The sequence below is a fragment of the Rhea pennata genome, chromosome 5 (genome assembly GCF_028389875.1).
Source record: "Rhea pennata isolate bPtePen1 chromosome 5, bPtePen1.pri, whole genome shotgun sequence".
Lineage (NCBI taxonomy): Eukaryota > Metazoa > Chordata > Aves > Rheiformes > Rheidae > Rhea > Rhea pennata.
In genome coordinates, this window is record NC_084667.1 from 26,244,905 (window position 1) to 26,268,383 (window position 23,479).

A 23,479-nucleotide genomic window follows, 5' to 3' on the forward strand; every position below is an offset into this window, starting at 1 on the left:
AGTGCTTGTTAAATGCATTAGGTGATGTTTGAATGTAGGTTACCATTTAAAATGTTACTTCATTTTATTCTTGAACAACTTCATTGCATTATGCCCCTGTCCCTAGTGTGTAATATTTTGTTTAAACAAGCAGGTGAACTGTGCTTGACCCACTTAATAAAGTGCATAACTTGAATTCCTGACCAGTCTTTGGACAAACAATTTTTTTTAATATTATTAAGTTAACCATGTTTGTAATTTTTTTTAGTAAAGCACTGTTTGGAAATCTCTAGCAATATCTAAAATATACTCTAAATAAACAAATGCTGTCACTACATTTAAACATTTGGTGACTTAGATCTTTTCAATGCTCAACAGGAAGCTTGGGAGAATATGATGTGTGGCCTCTAATGAGGTCATGGTCCTACATAGTGCCTAATGGACTCTGGTTCATTGGATGAACTCTTTGTGCCTTGGCTTAGTATCCAAAACTGAGCAAAAGCTTGAAGAGACAAACTCCCACTGGATCTATTTTTCTTTGAAATTTCAATTAATGTGACAACTCATTATGATTTAATTGCTATAATTACAGGATATCTTTTTTTGCAGTATGTACTTATGTTACACTGCAAGTAGTGCAGTGCTGCATATTTTAATGAATATCCTCTATTAAAAAAAGGTAAGAATATGTTAGTTGACTAGGAAAGGAAAAGAGTGCAGTCATTCAGATGTGGATAGTAGAAAATTTAATATACTTGATGCTTGTCAAAAACTATATTTAGAGTCTATGACCTGAAACGCTTTTGTAACCAGAGCTGTATATAAATATTGCCAAATATTTTGCAATATACATTTAATTCATAGATATGTAAAATATATTTTGAAAATAGTTTTACCTTTATTATTCTTTTTAATTTTATCCTTTCCTCAGTGTAGATATAGCTACCATCTTGATGCTGCATACATCTCCAGAGTATTAGGACTGTTGCATGAATACTGCCAAAAGAAGCAGAAAAGATGTCAGAAAAATAGCACTTAGGCTGATGTTCTTTTAGTGAGCTTAATATGCTATTCCATTCCCTAGAGTAACAAGAACATTTTACAGTCAGATTATATGTGATTGAAGGTGACAAAGTTACACTTTGATACTGTGAGTAATCCATTAAAAAATCTCTGCTTACATTAGCTCTCATATATGTTAAACACTTGGTGGCCTGGGGACGAGGATATAATTATTTAAAAACAGTGTTGGAAGAATGGATCTAACTGTCAGAACTTTGTAGCGGGTAAATTCTGCTAATGCTGTTATTTATGTTTTGTAACTGGAGCATTCAGAAGATCAGGGGTCTTACAATTCATGAAGTAACATCACCTGAAATCTAATATTGTTCTATATGATAGCAGTATATGTTTAATCAGGGTCATTTATTTATTTTAGCACACTGGAAACTACATTTGACACCAACGTCACTACCGAAATAAGCGGTCGCAGCATTCTCAGCTTGACGGGAAGACCAACACCTTTATCATGGAGACTGGGACAGTCCAGCCCCCGCCTTCAGGCAGGTGATGCTCCATCTATGGGAAACGGATATCCCCCAAGAGGGAATGCCAGCCGCTTCATTAATGCCGAATCGGGACGTTATATGTATTCAGCACCTTTGCGGAGACAGCTAGCATCCCGCAGTAGTAATGTCTGCCATGTGGAGATCTCTGACAAGGGAAGTGATGAAATAGATCTGGAAGGTATCACCATGGATGCCACCGGCTACATGAGTGATGGAGATGTGCTGGGCAAGAATATCAGAACTGATGATATCACGAGTGGGTAAGTACCTTTAGTTTTGTTCTTAAATACCACACTTCATGGAATTCTGTAATTTCTGCATTGCTTTAAATTGAGGCTATATTCCTCTTGACTATTAAGAAAAGAAAAGAAAAAGATACTAATCCCATTTTAGTAAAAATTTGGAGGGACAGCTCATGATTAATTTAATCAGTAGGATTTAAACACATGGTTTAAGCTTAAGGATAAGTTAAAAAAATAGTTCTTAGATAGGAACATTACTCGTGTATGTGATTAAATGTTTTCTTAAATCAGGGTTATTGAGGAAAGTCAAGCATGTACTGCAGCATTCATTTATGTCCACAAGATGGAGAGAGTGAGTCACTTTCTGTACTGTTACAGAACCCTCTTACTGTCTGAACTTTCAGGAGAAAGTTCACTGAAAGGAAATGAGTTTGCATGTCAGTGTGTAGGCTGAAATAGTTACATGTGCAAAGTAAAATCTAAAGAACGAGTTAATATAAGTTATAATACAAGAGATAGGAACTGATAGATAATTATTAACAAGGTTTTACATTAACATCTTACCTTTGTCTTGATGGGAAAAAGCATTTGTTCTTTGCTCCAATATGTCAGTATTCAGGTCCTTCCACACTATATATCTGGATTTGCTTGTATAGATCAGCCTTAAAATGATGCTAAAAATGATTACTGAGCTGAAAGTGACATACTTAGCTCTTTACTTATTTATTTTTGTAACAGCCTTTTACCTGTTTGGCCACCTTACATCCTTTGCTTTTCCACAATGTTTATAGTAGCACTTGCTGCACCATTAGTTTAGCTGGAATATTTAGTGTCTGTTACTGAAGCAGAAAGTTAGAATCCAGTTGTTTCTTTGCCAGTAATTTAACTGGGAAGCAATCTGGAAACCACTATTCATTCTGTCCTTTCTCAATATATGGATGTTTTCACTCTGTCTTTCTTGAAAAGTTGGACTTTATTTGGCTTTCTTTCTTTGAGAAGCATACGGTAAAGAAACCAATGCAAAAAAAGTACAAAATTTTATTTCACATAAAAGCACCTTTAGCTTTTGCTACATTAGTAATGCATCGCATCACTAAAATTACCTTTGCTTTTGCAAAATAAATCAGTTTATACCTAAGTCTTGTCATGTTTATTGTACTCACAGTTATTGCTTTTCCTCAGGACTACAACTTTTTTCAAACTTGCATCTGTAATATTGCTCTAGAAGTGAAGAAAATAAATTCTGATTAGTGTCATTGTTTGTATAGAGTGCTTAGAGTAAGCAATAAGCAGCTCCCCTGGCAGAACTGTGTCGTTTCCAGCTTCTGTTGTTTGTACCCTAGAGGAGCCCCAGTCTTTGCAGATTCAGTAAAGACTGAACTTTAGTCAGAATGTAACATGCAGGTTCCAGATGGAGAAAAGGGAAATAATAAGAAAGCTGTTAAGTTCATGAATGATATTTCCAGAGAAATCTGTGACTTCACTCATCTCCATGTATCATTTCCTATTCCATGACTCCCTGGTCATCCTGTAGAGTATAAAAGCCTCCAGAGTCCGAAAACACAGCTCTGGTCTTTAGATTCTGGGTCTGAGGGACTCATAAATTAACACAAGTTTTTGATGGTCACTGCAAGTGTATCAAAGCAGTGAGTTAAGACCAACAGTGGGCACAGTAACATTTGGCAGAACAGTCATATACTCCACTACAGCTCACCCCTAGTCTTGATCATTACAACATCTTTAGCGAGAGATACAGTATGAGACAGAGTACCTGATTCTTATTTCACACTAGTTTTTAAACAAGGGAGATAATTTTCAGTTCTTCTAACATAATCAGCCACAGATTGGAAAAAAGTGGTATCAGTAGATTGGTAAGAGAGATATCAAATTTAAATTGTTTTGACAAGAAGAGATGTTGTGTGTATAAATGGCTTTCTCTTCCATGTCTGTTGCTTTTATTTAGCAAAATAGGCTTTTGTAGCTAATGTGGTTTGTTTTATTGATTTACATCATCATTTTAACCATTGACTAAGTTCTAAGGGCAGAATCTGTATTATAGGTCAATCCAAAGTTAGAAAGACCCAATTTAATTCTCAGATTATTAACTGAGTTCAAAGTTTGGGCAGATTTAAGAGCTTATCCCTTTGTACTCATGTGCATTTAAAGTGAACTTTCCTGAAAGCAGCTTCACATTACTGAGTTTAAATAGTCTGTGGAGACTGATCATATGTGCAGATTCTGTTAGATGGGAGTCCTCAGTACTGAGTTGAAATAACAACATTGGATATAATCCCATTATCAATTGAGAGATTTAAACCTTCCGTCTAAGAAATGAAGGTGTTAGCTTTGGTGAGTCTCACTGACACCTAATAATGCTGAATTGCTATCACCCGTGTAACCAGATGTTTTGATTTGGTAGCCTCAGTATGCTGAGTTATCTACCGCAATGTCAGTTTATGCTCAGTAGTACAAAGTAGTATTGCCTGTCCATGGGAGGAGGATAATATACTGCTTAGAAATTAGAGAGGTTTTCTGTAAAGAAAGTATGAGCGTAACTTGCTGCAGAATGAATCTCGCAAATCAGCTTCAGGGTGAACAGGCCCAGTATTTTCATAAGCTGAGTTACAGAATGCAGAAAATGGCACAAGGGGGCATTTATAACATGAATAGCTCTTTATTAACGCATGTGTGTTTCACTTTGTCATTTTCAAAATCACTACAATGCTGTAGTCTGCAACCTTAGATCTGTGTTTTTATTGGCAAACTGATAGGGAAGGAAGCCAAAATATTTGTGACAGCCAAAATAAATCCAATAGCCAAGATAAACTATTTTAGCCCTATGATCTTGATGCTTTCTCTGAAATGTACTGGGTCATGGGAAGTTTCATTTGGCCTCCCTTTCTAAGTCTGCTCAAGCATAGCTCTGGCAGAAATTAGGGTTGATTCATAGGGTTAGAAAGAGTATCTTTTCCAAACAGGCAGAAAATATCTGTTAAACTAAGTCTTTAGGTATGGATCAAAGGAAAGAAGTGCTTTTAATGCGGAAGCTCAAACATCAACAGAATGACAAAGCAACAGTGCTGAGATTTGTCCAAGGAGGGAAGTAAGCAAGGAAAATCCCTGAGTATTGTGCTCTGCTATTTACCTTGTCCCACAGCTGGTGACCTTGGGGCTTTATAGGCCTTGTCAGAAAGTGACAACTCAAAATCTAGAATCATTTCACCTATCCACTTCAAAGAGTTAAGCAGTCATTCCAGATGAGGAGGTTAACTCATTGCTTTTCTGGATTTGTTTGGAATGTTTTGTCTACTTCAGTCTCCCTTTAGCTAGTAACCTTCATGTTCTTCCCCTTCTCTTCTCTCACCCCTTCTTTTCTCTCTAACGAGATGTAGAGTTAATTTCCCTTTTATCTTTCTTTGGAATGGAACAACAGAACTGTTGGTTAAAAAGGCCCTTTAAATTTTTTTTCCTTTAATTTTTATAATCTTCTGACCCTTTTTTTGTTATCCTAATGCACAGTTTTCTATGCAGAATCAGCACATTGGACATGTTCTTTAGTGTTGGTCACAGACTTTCTCAGGAAATGGTTTTTGGTCTGCAAACACCATTTGTCAAAACAATTCCGTGCAGAAATGTGTCTGTTCCAGCTACCTTCCAACAAAATGTAGATTAGATGATTTGGCAGCTCAGCTGCCCTAGAGCCCAAACCTCCAGGCAGCGCAGAGCTAAGCAGTGCCATGTGCAGCCCATGTGGCCACGTCCCACGTGGGACTGTGAGCACACGGTCAGAGGCAGCCCCCTACCAATGGGAGTCCGTACTCCCTCCCTGAGAACTTGAGGGGCCAAGCTTGCTGGTGCTACCATGACTTCCAAGAACTGTGCTACAAAGCTACAGTCTGGAGGACCTGAGAGTCCTCAAGTGGTGCTCAGTTTTCTGAAAAATGGAAATTTCAGGTTTTATCGAATTCAGTTTTAACACTGATTGGTGCATAAAGCATATTCCCTAATTCCCTGAGTGCACCTCATTTAAGAAGTCATTCTCTCATACCTAAGCTTAGCCTAGCAATTAACTGTTTATTCAGCTATTAAATGAGGACACAAGGGTTTGGCCTACGTACTGTGTTCAGGGGCCCTGTAATAAAATTCTTCTAGCACTGACCTCCCACAGGTGCAACTGCTGTTATGGGTGAGAGAACATTTTGGCCCAGGCTTTATACCATTTGGTTAATCTCCCAATTTGATTGATGCTATGGGGCTGATATATTCCCATTCTGGATCCCTGTTGCCACAGCCTCTTAATGTGTTTGTGTGTGTGATCCTCATGGGATTCTGATTTCTTCTTGTTTATTCAAGCCTTTATGCTCCACAGAGTTCTTTTTTTTCAAGCACTGTGAATTCAGAACTTAGATGAAGGGAAATTAGAGAGGAGAGCAGGCCACTCGGGGGTGGGGAATCTGCTTTATGACCTGCCACTGCTCCGGTCAAACAACCACATAAGGGTGTTGTGCTCTAGCTAGAAATGATCTTTGTGATTCAGAGGCCTGTATAACCTAGAGCTATGTGGTCCAAAACCATAACTGAATGAGAGTTCTGTTGTAGGCTGAATTTTAGTAGTTACACCTATTAGAAGACAAATAAGAGTACTATGTGAAGACCTGAAATTGAAATTTGATTTCATTGAGTGTTTAATAATATGATCAATATTTATAGGACTTCTGTGCTTTGGTTTCTTGATTTTGCGCTATCTATCAGTCAGACAGTGACACATCTTTTAGAGATGTCATGCTCATATGTGGCATATCGGGCCTTCACTTGGGTTGAGGTTTTATAGAAAGAAAAGGACTATGCATTTTGCAGTAACGAAAAATTGTTCTTGGTAACAGTAGTTAGAGTCACTCTAGACTCACTTATAGTCCTTCCAAGCTCTCTGCAATAGATATGGTTGCTATTCCAGGTAATGTGTGGCCAACCAGAAGTCGAGAGTGGTAATCAGGGTATGAATAAGAACATTTTCAGTGTGTACATTAATGGAATGTTAGCTATAGTCTTTACTGAATTACTTTTCATCATGGTGAATATCTCTACATTTTTTCTGTACACTTTGAGTTACAGTTGGTTAATGATTTTATTGGACATTACATTTTAAGTGGTGAGTGATAAGATTTCATCCAAGTACAAATAATGGGTGAAGAATTCCTTGTATGGCTATAACACATCAACGTGACTGAGAATCCTTAGGAGGTAATTTATTTTAACTTTTTCTCTCTGTGAGCATAGTGTTTATTTGAACCGTGTTCTGTCTGGACTGGAACTATTTTCTTACATTTTGATTCTTTTCACATTGTACAATGATAGCTCTAAGCGGTAAGTAGATAATTAGCACAAATATTAATAAAGAAATTAGCCAAGGAAACTCAAAATGCTGATCTTTATGAAATGGTAGAAACCTTCATTTCTGACTTCTTAGTAAACTATGTTGAAGCTAGTTCAGGACTAGCTTTTGGGTTTAGAGAGTTGATGTCCTAGTGCTGTGAGAATGAAAAGAAAAAAAAATATGGCAGTATTTAAATATGCAGTAAATCATTTCCCAAAAACTGTACTTAAAAAATCTTTAGAGAGGATATGGCTAGAATATTACACAAGCACTTTCAATATTATTAATGTTGTATAATATTTATAAAATAATCTTAAAATTTGCACTGAATTCCAGAATTGTTACAGTGTCAGCTCCGTTTCTTGTCTATAATAGTGTTTAATCAGTTGTTACACACAGTATCTCAGAAAATGGGCTACTCCACAACTTTTCTTGCTATTTAGGGTTCAGTACAGTAAGGCATCGTAGACCTGTAAGTCATAAACATGTCCTTAGTGATCGATTGGTACCATGCTTTTTAATCAGTTTGCCTCAGACAATTTAGTAACTTGGCTGGGAAGCAAAACTCAGTGTTTACAGCAATCAGGAATGAGAACGTTTAACTGGTGACATTCAGGTATTTCCTTACATTCTTTCCCCAAATTGCCATAAAGTCAACCTGTACAGTGCTTGGATTATATAAGGTCATAGACACTATTTGTCAATAAGTCTAACTCATCATTTGTTTCATGTAGGATTTGCTGCTTCTTGGTTCCTTGTTGCTGGCCTACCGTTCATAGCCACCAAGTACCCAGCAACAGTGATCATCTCACTCTGTATGTTTGCTTCTGTAATAAACACCACAGTAGCATTTAAACTGCTCCTTTAGTGCCAGCAAGTTTGTATAATTTGAGCGAAAGGACTGCTTCTAAAGGACAAAATATGGTCTAACTCTGGGGCTAACCAGTAGAGGGAGATGCAATCACATGCACTATGCCAATATGAATTATCTGCATGGAAGGATTAGGCTCAGTTGAGTCAAAATGCTCTGTGGAGTAACTGTCGGCACTCTCAATTCCCTTCTAAGAGTCTATTAAGAAGCAGCATCTCCTCATTTCCTTTGGTCAAAAGGAGCTCCTATAGCTAACAAAATTCAAGAGGATGTTGGGGCATGGATCACCTGATTTATTTCTATGATTTTCATTTAAATAGGTCATGAGAAGGATTTAGGCATCTAAATCAAAACTGGCATATGCAAAACCCCATCCAAACAGCTGCCCAATTCAAGTGTAACTTCAACTTGCTATACCCTGGCAGTCTGTGTGCTGTGTGTGTGATCGTTGCCAAATCTTAAGTAATGATTTTCCACCCATGTTTCACTAGGATCCAGAGTGGTACTTACACACATGAAAGGTCTGACCTCTTGGGTGTTCTCCAGTCTTGACAGCATCATTCTGACAGGTTTGGGCTCTCACGTCACCCCATTAAGTGTGCTTTGTTTTTAAAATGTGGCTCTAGGAGGAAGCAGTCCCTGTTAGACAAGGCATTCAAGCAGAAATGAAAAGTTACAGTCTCTGGCCTCCTTTCCCAGAATGGGTTGTTCACCTTATGTTAACAAATCTCTGGATGAATTTCAGGGAGCATCTTAGGAGCAGAACCCCAGGACTTAGTACTTTCTCCTTCCAAGTGCTGTAACACCTGGACTGTGATATACTCTCCTTTGTATGTGTGAGCCTTCCAGCTTACTGCATTCTTTGGCTTCATGCTCACTGGCCCAACTTTGATAAGGTGAATGACTGATGCACCTTTCCCATCCTCTGGAAAACTTTTAGTCTGGTGTTGGGGTTAGGTTACTCTGGTGCTTAGATGAATTCTTCTGTGAAGTGAGAAATGTGCCTTTTAATCTCTTCAAGCAGAGAAGGAAACTAAGTTCAGCATCCAGCAAGAGCTCTAAATGATTATGCAAAATGGACATCACAGCCATTGCAAGAAGCAAGAGAACCCTGCTGTCTTCTTTCAGGCAGTGCATGTATGCTTTCCGTTAGGATTAGGTTTCTGCCTAGGCCCCCAATAGCTGGAGATGCCAGTATTTGCTTGCCTTGATTCAGGCTTCTAAGCTCTGGGGAGAAGTGGAACTTCAGGCACTCTAAGCCACTCTGTGTTCATTGTGTAGGATTTTCTTTTTAGTTACCCTTTAGAGCTGCTAACCTTTAATCTATGTATCCTGGGCATAGATTTGTGCTAGAGATGCTTTGCTGTAGACCCCATGGCCTAGCTCCTGTGGGCATGGCAGCCTTCCCAACTCTGAGTCAAGGCAATTTAGGATTAACTCAGTGGCCTCACCAGAGAGAACTAGATCAGCTTAGAATTAAGGACACAATATTTTAGGAAAAATGTGGGAAATCACAAAAAATATAGGTAAACAGGATTGCTTCTTAAAAATAATTTTTTATTGGTCATGTGGTTACAACAGCAGAAATTCTTCAATCCTAATGTCTCTTAGCGAAGTAGTCAAAGAGTATAGAGCTGCCTCAAATCCTTTGTGAAGTCTGGGGAGGATCTGTCCCAGTCTCTTTTCATGAGTTTTCTCAGGTCTTGCTATGTTCTTAAACATAATCTTTAATCACCTGGTTTCTTTGAAGCCTGCTTCAAGGAGCTGTTAATTGTTAATATTGGCATCTGAAGCTTCTCACTGCCATAGCCAAGAGGTTTTCTTCAAGATACAGTGCTCCATTCATTTCTGAAGGGGTATTCAACTCCAAGATGGAGAAGAGGAAGAAGTAAAGCTTTAACTTATTCTTTCTTTTCATAGACAGCCTGCAGAAAGGAGGAGAAACTGAGACAGACAGAGAACACAAAATCCAGTAAATATAGTATTTATATTGTACTTAATATAATATAAAAATGCATAATAATCTAATCTTTTACTCCATTAACTTTAGCTTTTTAATGTCTGGTTACCTAAATGGAGCCTTTTCAGTGCCTAATCTGTGTCTTCCTTTTTGATGGGCTGACTTATATTTGTAAAGATTTTCAAACATGATGATGGGGCAAGACTTCCCCTGAAGAGTGTAAAGCTTAGGTTGAATTTGACAAAGAGAAATTGAGTCAGTGCTAGAAGGAACATTATACGCTAGAAGAGACTTCTGCTCTAAAACAAGAATGGACCCAGTGATCTGAGAGATGCTTTTTTTCAATTTAATATTCTTTTCTCATATACCAATAGCTTCTCTTAAACTACACCTAAGACTGCTTACTCCATAGGAAATCAATTTCTTCAGAAGCTCAATAAGAAGCCAGAGCCCTGTGGGGACTAGATGAGAGGGCATATATAAGATTTCAGCTATAGTGACAGCAATCACTGATGTCTTGGTGTTCCTTCCTTCAGCAAACAGAAGTTTAATAGCAACAGACCTGTAGACTTTCTAAAAATCAAATCCAGTTGAAGACACATGTAGAAATAAATGTAGCCCTGGGCCCCAGTGACCAAAAATTGTTACCATCTGATGGCTGTTGAATGACTTATGTGCCAGACAGTCTTATTTCATCTCCAGGTAGAAAAGTATTGATTTCACAGAAACTACTTTGTTACATTACTTGATTTTTCTTAGAAAAAGTTCTGAGGAAAAAGTAGTAAGAAAGATGAACTTCTCTTGCTTCTAGACTACTTAGGACAATGAATAAGTGACTATTGTAGTTCTTTACAGTTGGGAAGTTTCTCCAGTATGAAATTTAAACATACTTCATTGAAATTTTGCATAATCTTATTTCCTCTTTCTTATGTGTTAGTGTAGTAGGAATCTCCTTCTTCCCAGCAAAGACTATCATTTTTGAGACAGACATTCGTAGATTGTTTTTTCTGGCTTATTCCAGATTTGTGTTTGAGCATGTTTGAAACAATTTATGTTTTATTGAGTAGCTTATTAATTGATGTTTTTAATGATGGATCATTAATTGTAATTAGTTACTGGTTATTAATAAAAGTCTATTAATTTATTCTTATACCATCTCCATAAAATCCAGTTGCCTTAAATATAAGATGAATATTTTAATGGAATGAGCACTAGGTTTGTGTTTCTATGATCCTGAAAGGTAGCACTGAGATTAAATGTTAAGGGTTGGGTGTTGTATTAGCAGTATCAAGCGGAAAACTTGGGGCATGATCCTATTCCTGAACACCTTTCCTGAAAGATTGAAATTCATTGGATCAAAAATTGGAATTTAAACACAACACAAAATCCCAGGCTGGTTGTTCCTTGTGTTATTTTTTAATGTAAGGCAGGTTTGTGGACAGGGTATATGTTCAACCCTTAGAAAGATGGCAACAGTGCTGATGGAGGGCACCATGCAGTGGAGAATGGTCAGGCAAGAATCATGTTTAGAAGGACTTGGGGAAAAAAATAGAGGAAAAGCACCTGGTCCAATATCAAAGTCAGGACAAAAAAGGCACACCAAATTTATACTAATTAGAGATGTTTGGGGTTGTTGTCATGACTCTTCAGTTAGGTTAAGAGCACAGCATAGGTTCTTTCAAAGTCCTGTTGAAAACAAATTCCTGGTTACAGTAACAGGAATGTTTTGATCACATTTATCATACTTCAGACAGAGCTGTGGAGACTTTTTTTTTTTTTTTTTTTTTGATATTTTTTATGACTGGCAAAGTTAGACTCCTTCTCTGATATTCAAAGCTCGTTAAACCTCTTGGTCTTATTTAACTGGCTGTAATGACAAGTGTTCCCAGCAACTGGTGATTTCTGGGATGCTGCAACTGAAGCCTGATCCAGATAAGCAACTGAAGGGAAACGTTCAGCAAAACAGTGCTATTAATTACTGAGGCTAAACGCGAATGTTTTTGAGTGGCAGAGCATATGATAATGCAAAAGCGGGAGCTGCAGGGTGGTACAGCGGCATGGCTGCCAGGGGGTGGGCGGCCCGGGCACCGCGGCAGTGCCTGCTGCTCCCACCCTCCCCGACGACCTCCTGTCCTGTGGCTATCTGCTGTGAAAGCTGGAAAACTCCCATTCATAGATTAAATGGTGGAATGAATAGCTATGAAGTGGTGGAGGAGTCACACCGTGAAAAAAGAAGCGTGCTGTCGGCTGGCTGGGTGCGAGGGCGGGCAGAAGTCAGGGGGCCTGGCCTGCTAGATTTTCCTGATCGCTGGCGTAGTGCAGACCTGCTTCCTGTGCGTGCCTTTCACGAAAGGGAAATAAATCACTTCGGCATCAGAAATATCCTAAAAGTATTGCACTTGGAAGGAGTGCACTTACTGCGCCATTCAAAATTTCAGAGGCGCAGAGAGGGTGTATTTGGAAAAAGAGATGAGAAGTTTAAAGGTCCAGGTTGTCCTGGGAACTCCAAAGCAGATTCTTTTATGCCTGTAAAACAAGGCAGGAGGCCACCTCTTTTCTAGAAAAATAGTGTCACCTAGAAAGTGTTGTGGAAGTTCCAGATGTGTGTTAGAAATGTATAAACTGCTCTTGTTTAGAAGAAAGAGGGTTAGCTGATTTTAATTACATACTCATGAAGAGTAAACTATGGAGATGAGTATTAATCATTAATTAATCTCTGAAAAGAGATTAATCTGAAAAGATTAGAAATTAGAAGCACTTTTTAACTGATGTCATTGCTATCTCATTCATTGTCTGTTCTTTAGGATTTACTATATTTGACTTCAGTAGAGGTAGTCATCCCTAGTGTCTCTTGTTAGCACCCCTAAAAGAACCGGAGCTATTAAATTTTTTGAGCATCTAGAATTTACTCATCTGCATTAAAAAAAAAAAATATCACAGGGTCCGGATCTGGATATGACCTATTTTCCCATATCATATATTTAAACATTTCCTTATGTGGGTATAGGTAGAAAAATATTTCAAAGTACTTGTTTTAATACTGAATATGCTTGCAGAGTTCTGGTAATCCACCAATCTAGCAATTTAGTACAAATTTGTCATGTTTTTAAATAAGACAAATTAAAGAAATAAAGCTAATAAATAACTGGCTTAATAAAATTGTTTAAATTGTGGGCCACTGTATAAAAGGAGAAGTTATATCAAACAAAATTTTGCCTATATTCAGGAGCTGGGGAGATTGTTGCAAGTGTTGAAGGGCACATCAAGTTGAAAAATATATTCTTAAAATTACCCTCTGCTACAGTTCACAGCAATTTATGCAATGTTACATTCTGACACAGCACTGTCAATGTCACCATAGCATTGATTACTTCTGCACCTGCAGGAAAAACCACATTTGTGTAATTGTGTATTGAAGCCATGGGTGTGTTATGTCTGTCCAAACTGGATTGGAATGTAACTTCTTACAAGTTTTGAATTTTGTGAAGGCAAACGGTGATAAAGGTTTTCCTTTTTGTCTTTATTCAGAATATATAAGGTTGTTTTAGAAGCTTCCATTTGAGAGCCAGATGATGCAACATGTGCTAGGTTACCAGGGGTAGTTTTCATTTTCTGGCAGAAATTAAGATATACCAGCTAATGTTGTTGAATGAATATACTAGCATTACTTTTCTCATGGATGTGCAGTGGGGCAGTAAATTTAAGTAGCATTAAGTACCTCTAGAATTAGGACCATCGTCGTACACCAGTGCACACAGCATGGGGAACAAACAGGAGGAGCTGGAGACCTGTGTGCGGTCGCAGGCCCATGATCTCATTGCAATCACACAGACATGGTGGTATAGCTCACGTGACTGGAATGCTGCCATGGATGGCTGTGTGCTTTTTAGGAGAGACAGGCCAGGAAGGCGAGGTGGTGGAGTTGCTCTTCATGTGAGAGGGCAACTGGAATGCATCGAGCTCTGCCTAGGGGTGGAGGAGGAGGCAGCTGAGAGCTTATGGGTGAAGATCAAAGGCCAGGCCAACATGGGGGACACTGTTGTGGGTGTCTACTACAGACCACCTGACCAGGAAGAGAAAGTTGATGAGGCCTTCTATAGACAGCTGGAGGTAGCCTCACAATCACAGGCCCTGGTTCTCATGGGGGACTTTGACCACCCTGACATCTGCTGGAGGGACTACACAGCAAGGCACAAGCAGTCCAGGAGGCTCCTGCAATGCATTAATGATAACTTCTCGTCACAAACGGTGGAGGAGCCTTCGAGGAAGGGTGTCCTGCTGGATCTTGTCCTTACCAACAGAGAGGGACTGGTTAGAGATGTGAAGGTTGGGGGCAGCGTTGGCTGCAGTGACCACAAGATGGTGGAGTTCAGGATCCGGCAGGAAAGAAGCAAGGCAACAAGCAGGATTGCAACCCTGGACTTCAGGAGAGCGGACTTTGGCCTCTTCAGAGACCGAATTGGAGGAATCTCATGGGTTAAGGCCCTAGAAGGAAGGGGGGGGGTCCAGGAGAGCTGGCTAGTATTCAAATATCACTTCCTCCAAGCTCAAGAGCGGTGCATCTCTATGAGTAAGAAGTGCAGCAAAAGGGGCAGGAGGCCTGCATGGGTGAGCAAGGAGCTCTTGGCCAAATTCAGACAGAAGAAGAAAGTAGACAGAATATGGAAGAGGGGTCAGGCTACTTGGAAGAATTAGAGGAATGCAGTCAGAGTATGTGGAGATGCGGAGAGGAAGGCTAAGGCCCTGTTGAAATGGAGTCTGGCAAGGGATGTCAAGGACAAGAGGAAGGGCTTCTTCAAATACATCAGCAGCAAGAGGAGGACTAGGGAAAATGTGGGCCCACTACTGAGTGGGGTGGGGGCCCTGGTGACAAAGGCTACGGAGAAGGCAGAATTACTGAATGCCGCCTTTGCTTCAGTCTTCACTGCTAAGGGCAGCCCTCAGGAATCCCGGAGCCTGGACGTAAGCGAGAAAGTCTGGAGAAGGAAAGACTTTCCTTTGGTTGAGGAGGATAGGATTAGAGATCTTCTGGGCAGGCTAGACATCCACAAATCCATGGGCTGGATGGGATGCACCCATGGGTACTGAGGGAGCTGGCAGATGTTGTTGCCAGGCTGCTCTCCATCATCTTTGAAAAGTCCTGGAGAACTGCAGAGGTGCCTAAGGACTGGAAGAAAGCCAGTGTCACTCCAGTCTTCATGAAGCGCAAGAAGGAGGGCCCAGGCAACTACAGGCCGGTCAGCCTCACCTCCATCCCTGGAAAGGTGATGGAACAGCTCATTCGTGAAATCATTTCCAAGCGTATGGAGGAAAAGAAGGTGATCAGGAGTAGCCAGCATGGATTCACCAAGGGGAAATCCTGCTTAACCAACCTGAGAGCCTTCTAGCATGGAATGACTGTCTGGGTAGATGAGGGGAGAGCAGTGGACGTTGCTTGACTTCAGCAAGGCATTTGTCCCATAACATCCTCCTAGATAAGCTCAGGAAGAGCGGGTTAGATGAGTGGACAGTGAGATGGATTGCGGACTGGCTGAAAGGCAGAGCTCAGAGGGTCGTCATCCGTGATGCAGAGTCCAGTTGGAGGCCTGTAGCTGGTAGAGTTCCCCAGGGCTCAGTACTGGGTCCCATCCTGTTCAACTTTTTCATCGGTGACCTGGGTGAGGGGACAGAGTGCCTCCTCAGCAAGTTTGCTGATGATACCAAGCTGGGAGGAGTGGCTGATACACCTGAGGGCTGTGCTGCCATTCAGAGAGACCTGGACAGGCTGGAGAGCTGCACAGAGAGGAACCTCATGAGGTTCAACAAGGGCAAGTGCAGGGTCCTGCACCTAGGGAACAGTAACCCCACGCATCAGTACAAGCTGGGGGCTGACCTGCTGGAAAGCAGCTCTGCGGAGAAGGACCTGGGAGTTCTGCTGGACAACAAGCTGACCATGAGCCAGCAACGTGCCCTTGTGGCCAAGAAGGCCAATAGGATCCTGGGGTGCATTAGTAAGAGTGTTACCAGCAGGTGGAGGGAGGTGATCCTGCCCCTCCACTCAGCCCTGGGGAGACCTCATCTCGAGTACTGTGTCCAGTTCTGGGCTCCCCGGTACAAGAGAGACATGGAGCTACTGCAGAGAGTCCAGCGTAGGGCTACGAGGATGATCCGAGGGCTGGAGCACCTGCCCTATGAGGAACGGCTGCGAGAGCTGGGCCTCTTCAGCCTGGGGAAGAGAAGGCTGAGGGGGGATCTTATCAGTGTGTATAAGTACCCGAAGGGAGGGTGTCAAGGGGACGGGGACAAACTCTTTTCAATTGTCCCATGCGACAAGACAAGAGGCAGTGGGCACAAACTGAAGCACAGGAAGCTCCACCTGAACGTGAAGGGGAATTTCTTCCCTGTGAGAGTGACGGAGCACTGGACCAGGTTGCCCAGAGAGGTTGTGGAGTCTCCTTCTGTGGAGATCTTCAAGGTCCGCCTGGAGGCAACCCTGTCTACCATGCTGTAGGTGACCCTGCTTGAGCAGGGAGGTTGGAGTAGATGATCTCCAGAGGTCCCTTCCAATCTTACTGATTCTATGAGTCTGTATTTCATAAGAACAGATATGCCTTCCTCTTAATTTGCCTTCATCTTTTTCTTAGTGACAGTTAAAAGCGTGCCTAAAATAAACTTTCATTGAACATTGTACTCTTCTGCTACAGACGCAATTAGCTGGGAAGCCACACTGAGTAATTGGAATCTTCAATAGTTCAAATATATTTAAAATACGGTTTTACATCACTGACTATTTTTCTCAGTAGGAAGAAGCAGAGAATTAGAAGGTGTTTGTATGTAAATGCAGGTTAATATTTCATGATTTTATTGCTCCTTGACTAAAATCTTTTAAGATTGTCATCTTTAGAAAAATATCCCTTTGTTATAGTCTCCTTTATCATAAGACAAAAATCTGAAGCAATAATAGTGTTGTATTCTTAAAAAGTAAGACAGTTTCTGAAGAGCCAAGATGATTTTAAGTTTGAAGGGAGGGAAGGAAAGGAGGAGAAAGCAATGACTGGTGGTTGGTGGTACCAGTATATTATACTGTCTCTTCTGCTGAGTGGCCTGTGCCTAGTAGAGAATTCTGTATTTTCAATGGATTTCTGTATGTAGGGTTTAGAAAATAGTATCTTCCCGTGTTTGACACATTTGACATCATCGTTTCATGCAGGACTTCAGACATCATTGCTTTGGGCGTCTTTTTGGAATTAAACATTCCCGGGTATGGGACATTGTGTGTAGTAGAAATGCAGGCATAAGGCTTTTAATCTGAGATTATACAAACCTCTTTCAGAATACAAAAATTTATCTCTTATTGTTCCTACCTGTAAGAATCTTGTACTATTGATATAGCTGGTAAAAGTCCTATTTTATAGCCGTGCTTTTTTACAGTGTCTTACTTCAAAAAACTCAGAATGTGCAAAAGGCATGTAGCTTCCATTGCCCTATGTAGGATTTTTGAATGTTTAGCACCACTGAAAATCTGTCTTATTTTTCCTTTTGATACAACTGCAAAATTATTCTAATCCATCAGATTGCTGAGCTTCTATGTAGACAGTGGAAATAGTAAAGAGGTTTTCCATTGCCTTCAACATGACTAACTCTTAAGAGTAATATGTTTCATTTATCATATTATGTGTAATAAATATGTAGAACAGTCTCTTTTAACTTCAGTTGATTTTTTTTTTTTTTTTTATCAAAGGGCTAGTCATATGCCAGAGAATGGCAGAGTCTGACAGCAGAGCTAAAAGCTGTGTTTTCAAATGTGTAGAATAAGTATTCATACTGAAGCACATTGCATGTGCAGGCAAGTAACTGCAATAAACCAATTAGCGTATGTACATTAGGTGTTTTTGCCAAATGCTTTTTGCATGTTTGTAGAACAATATGGTCTTAAGCTCCACTTTTCTTTTCTTTTAGTAGCTTCAGGAAAAGAATGTGCTTCCATGATAAAATTTTTTAAAACTATGTTAAACAAATGTTAGAATACAAGACCTAAGGCAAATTCCAGACAAGTTACAGTGGAGCCATTCGCCTTGCTTTTTACAGTCTTTGTTTATGAGATGAAAGAATCTTGTCCCCACGGACGTTCCTGTGCAGAGAATAGTCTTGTGTCCGACTTTACTGGCTTAGCAACCTCTTTGTCCAACTCCCCAGAGAAACTCCTCTGTTGTTCCTGGGAAGGCCCTCTGCAGATTCATGCAGCTAGCTCAAATGCTAAACAGCAGATAGTGCAAAGCTTATTGACTTTTTACTGTTTTTATAAATGTAGTAATTGAATTTGACTTCACAGTCAACCACGTCTGTTGCAATAACATCTGTGAGGAAAACAGTGGAAAAAATGCAGAAACAAAGCATGTGCTATCTGCTTTACTACTTTTCTTCTCAAGTGTAGAGGAGTTGTTGCCTGAAGCTAGGAGAGACTTTTCCCTTCTTGCTGTGAATGAGGAAGTCTTGCTGGAAGGGGAGAAGCTATGTGCCTTTTTAAGGAAGAGCAAGATACCTTGTATGTCTGGATACCATTCTGTGGGCTGCTGTTGTTTCACTAAGAGCAGCTAAATTGTTCAGAGGACACAATCTTTTCAACTCCTGACTCAGTGAGGTAGGTTACATATCTAGCTGTATGCTGGAGATAGCACTGTATTGCTAGAGCTGTTGCATATACTTGATTCTCAAATAGTTGTGCGAAAAAATTTATGGTACATGTGCACAACTACCAGTACTGCTCATGTAAACGTAGCTGGGCTGGCAGGTTGGTTGTGGTAGTGGCAAGCTCAGTGCATACAAATATCTTGAGCCAAGCAGGACTTGTTTCTCAGTTGTAAAGCTAGCTTCGGTGTATCTGTACGTTATGTGGTCAGGAGTACTTACAGAAATGAAGCTAAAATGAACAAAATCCTCTTGTTTTATTTTGACACTTTGAATTTGTTTGCCTTTTACTTTCATGAAGGGCCAGAAAATTTTTGAATATACTATTGAGAGATTGACGTAGTGCAGCTTGTTGCAAAGCTGTTCAAGAAGAAAAGGCTGAGTAACCTCATAATTTCAATATTTTATTAATATACCACGATATGTCTTGGGGTATACATTTTTCACGGACCATGGACAAAATCTAGGGTGAAATCAATGGGATTTTTGCACTTAACCTCATCATGGTTGAGATTTCCGTAACGTTGTTTTAGCCAATGCAAAATGGTTCGGGATGATATAACTTGTGCACTTTTTGGACAGTAGGGATGACTAATAGCATCATTCACAAAAATTAAATGACGTGCAGCCAGGCATCCTTAATGAAAGATGTATTCTTTCTTTTTCACCAGTATGTTCAAATCCAGTTCTTACTGATGAGTGAGGCTGCAAAATGCAGTCGAGAACAATGAGAGAAAGGCACAGAGCTCCACAAAAACTCCAATGTAATCAAGAATAAAGCTTTCCTTCCTTCATTATTTGCTTGATACTCTCAACCCAAAGTAGGAAAAATGCAATATATGATTAAAGTCATAGAGAAAGTATGAGGTACAGAAATATCTAAAAGGTTTATTGATTTACTAACCTTGACATTTTGGTGGGGTTTTTTGTTTTAAAGGTATATGACTGACGGTGGTCTGGGCCTTTACACTCGAAGATTAAATCGGCTGCCTGATGGGATGGCTGCAGTACGGGAGACAATGCAACGTAATGCTTCACTGGGACTGGGAGATGCTGATAGGTAAGCTCTAATGTAGCAAGTGCTTGGGTATGATTTTGCGTTTGGTTTCAGTTATATCTAATGCATACTGAAACTCATTTCAATAGCTTTGGGATTTCAGAAACTGAATATATGCCTGTAAGCTTCTCCAAGGTATGTCAGATTAGACATTCACAGAGGTGCCAGAATAAACACTGACTTTGTCTTACACTTATTTTTTTGAGCCATCTGGGCTTTTGTGCACTGGGTGTAACATAAGAAGACTGTAAGAATTCTGTATTTATAGTGTTTGAAATGCAAAAGACCTAATTTTCTTTTCACTTCCACTGATTCTTCTGAGTTAGAGATACAGTGTGAACAGTCAAGTCCAAAGATCAGGTGTTTGTCAGGTGAATATAAACCTATGATTTATAGGAGGGTGATTGTAGAGGAAGACAAGGAAATGGATAGTAATGAGACCTACATTCTGACAGAGCTGAGATAAACGGGTTAAAAGACTACTTTTGCTTTTAATGGCACCAACCTGTAGCTGTTGCTTCTCCTTCCAAACTGAATGCTTGAGGAACGTTACTGTTGACGTAGTAAATGAATGTAAGTAAATTGTTGTCTTCAGTTGTTCCTGTGGCTTTTGAACACTGCCACATTAATAGTAGCTATATGCTTATAATATAGAATTCTCCTAATATAAATTACATTTAATTAACAGTCAGCCTGTTGGAGAACTAGTGGTATATTAGTTATTGATTCCTTCTGCCATGATATTTTCTGTTCTTGTAACATTTTCTCTTGATATGTAAATTAATCTCACATATTATTTGCTCAACAACTCTACTGAAAACAACACAAGAGGGGCAATTTCTTATGTTCTACAAGAAATATTATTTGTGTTTTAAAAGATTCCGCTTAAAATGGGACTGTGACACACTGAAGAGAAAATGCAGTTCCTAGTTTTCTCCTGAAATACAACTTATTTCAGAGAAACCCAAATATAGTCGCCGAAAGAAAAACATTAAAGAATATAAAAGAAGGAAAAATGAAGAGAGAGTGGAAATAACTTTGAAAATAATTCTTTCAATTTAGATGAGAGGGGATGAATTTACATAATAGAGATTATGTGTGGCTGGTAATCGGGCTGCAACATAGGATCGTGGATAAATTAACCTGGTTGCAGATTTGGTGATATTGTTATGTATTGTTTTGATTTAGTCCTTTCTATTTAGAATGCAACCCTTTTTACCTTAGAAGATCAGAACTTGCTGGTAATAGTGTAGCAATTTAAAAATAGCTCTTTTTTTGGTTGCTGCTGCTCAAAATCTGCAGTTTACACCAAAAAAAATCTTGGTTTCAGCTGCAGTTTTATTGGATGAAAACTGGCATACAGAAAAGGAGTGGTGCAGTAATGAATTGCTTGCTTCATTCTGTGAACAGAGACAAGCAGTTCTGAGCTGTTTAATAGGTACACCTAGAAAACATGTATGAAGATTAAATTCAACTTGCTCAAAGCAGATGTTAAGTGAGTGCATGGGAGAACCAGTAGGAAAGGCTATGAACCTCTAAGCATTAGGTTAATCATTAAAAAAGTTATCAGGGGAATTTTTGCAATTTGCTCACTTGTTAGTTTCTTGTGTTATTAATTGTAGAAATCTAGTTGTGATGCTTTTACACGTTAGCTCTATTAATGTAAAGCACAGACCTCACAAGGTATATTTTCCCTGCAGCAGGGAAATCCAACTAGGCAGTTTAATTTAATGCTTGATTGCAAGGTTAATGGAATCATTGCACAACACAGCTGAGCTTATTTCTTCGCTTCAAGACAATTTGTGTTTGTATGGAACAAAGAGCATTTTTAATGCCTTTTTATTTAGTTCATGAGTTTTTTAAAGGTTGTAAATAAGCCATCTATGGTTTTGCCCCTTCTATGTATATGAACTTGGTGTTCACCATCTGGTTATTTGCATTAATTTTACATCATCAGGCACAGCTGCTTGATCTGAGACTTATTTCTGTCCTTAGGTTCATATATGTAACTTGCACTTATGAATCTATAGACAGAGGGGCAAAATTTGAAATGTAGATTGGAGAAAATCTTTCAGTAATTGCTTATTTATATAACAGTTTGTTTAGATAAGGTAACCCAGACCTGTATTGACTTATGTACCTGAATTGGTCAGGAGACTTAATAAATTTGATCTTGTCAAAAGTAACTATTAGGCTACTGTTAAGGAAATGTTTGTACGAATCTTTGTTAAAGCCTCGGTGATGGAGTGCTTAAATCACTACTTTGGGATATGATTAACTTGAATTGTTTCAATTTTAGGATTTAATTGTGTGTGTGGTGATTGTATGAGTTCTTGCGCGTTTATAATTTAATTTGAGGTTGTGTGAGTCACAACTTTTTGCATAGGAGCGTAAGAATATAAGGCATAAAAAGTTTCTTCTCGCTTGTCCTTTGGAAAGCATTCTGATTATTAGAGGAGCTGTCTCATCAGATATCCGATTACATTGTCTTTGTACTTTGAACAGCAACAGCATTTGTGAGCTGTAGGTAAAACATGGCTCACATGCTGAGTGTGGATAGGATTGAACTGTTTTTGAAAAGTATTTCTGTACTGTGGTTCAGATCTCTAACAATTAAAAACATACTCTTGTTACTCTGCAGTTAAGACAAGACCACTTTTAAGTTTACCTGTCAGTATTCGCCACTACAACCAGCTCCTCTTAGTCAGTAGCATTTTGTGCTTTCGGCAAGAGTGTTGGACAATCCCAGGTCAGTGTGTGGTACCAGGAGAGGAACAGGAAAAGAAACAGGAAGGAAAAACTGAAAGTGAAACAGTAGCAGACCAAAAAGACAGAGGGCATTCAAAACACAGATCTATCACTACTAGTAAGAATGTCATTGAACGAAGACTTTTTTTCAAGTGCTAATATTTATAGTAATTTACACAAATGACAAAAATCATGACTTTCAAAAATAGATAAGAGTAATATTTTGCTCTTATTTTTCATTTTATAAAAACATATGAAAGTTATTTTTACATTTCTTGACTCCTAGTAATAGGCAAGGTTTCACATCCATGACAGAAAACCCTTAAACCACAGTATGTTTAAATTCACTAACTGCAAGGTAACTTACTGACTCCTGTTACAGTGATGAGATTATTTAAAAAATGCGTTAGTGTTCGATGCTGGAGGGAAATTGTTGGACTACCTTGATAATCATGGGAACCAGGATTACACTTGAGAAGAGCTGAAAAGCACGTTGAAGCATGTCATCAAGCTGGGGATAACATTGTCCTGTTCTGAAAGGAGGAAGAGACAGAGACGTCATTCCTTTTGGAAGGAGGCAAATATCACTGAAAGAATACTATTACAGACATGGCACTATTGGGTATGGCACTAGAATATGCATTAAATTTTCTTTCTTTTTGGCACTATTTTGTAGTAGACAATGGAAAAATACTACTATATAAAAGGAAATGTAATTTTGTTAAAATCTTCTTTATTATGCTAAGTGCTTGTATAATAAGGTAAGGCAGCCTTTAAGTCCTCAAGTGTGTGTTTTCAGTTTTACCACTTTATTGACACAATGCAGCTATAGCTAAATGAAGGTGCCTGTGTAGTTCCTGGCTTTGCATATGAGGAGTAAAGTCCTCCACTCAAGGAGAATATCCACCAAGAATAGTATCTTATTGCTACTCATCTCATGATGACCAAAGTTTTGCTGCTCAGGAAAGGGCAGCATGATGTATGATGTATTTTGCAAGAAAAGCAGAAAGGTG

At 39.3% G+C, this 23,479-nt stretch overlaps 1 protein-coding gene across 4 annotated transcripts in view; it reads left to right on the forward strand.

The window, feature by feature from the left end:
- Nucleotides 1–23,479, forward strand: part of NAV2 (neuron navigator 2) — a 248,909-nt gene that overhangs the window by 134,012 nt on the left and 91,418 nt on the right. For all 4 annotated transcript variants that reach the window (XM_062575958.1, XM_062575960.1, XM_062575959.1 and 1 more), the window contains 2 exons: nucleotides 1,418–1,807; nucleotides 19,599–19,721. In XM_062575958.1, coding sequence (XP_062431942.1) covers nucleotides 1,418–1,807; nucleotides 19,599–19,721 — 513 coding nt within the window. The remainder of the gene's footprint in view (nucleotides 1–1,417; nucleotides 1,808–19,598; nucleotides 19,722–23,479) is intronic.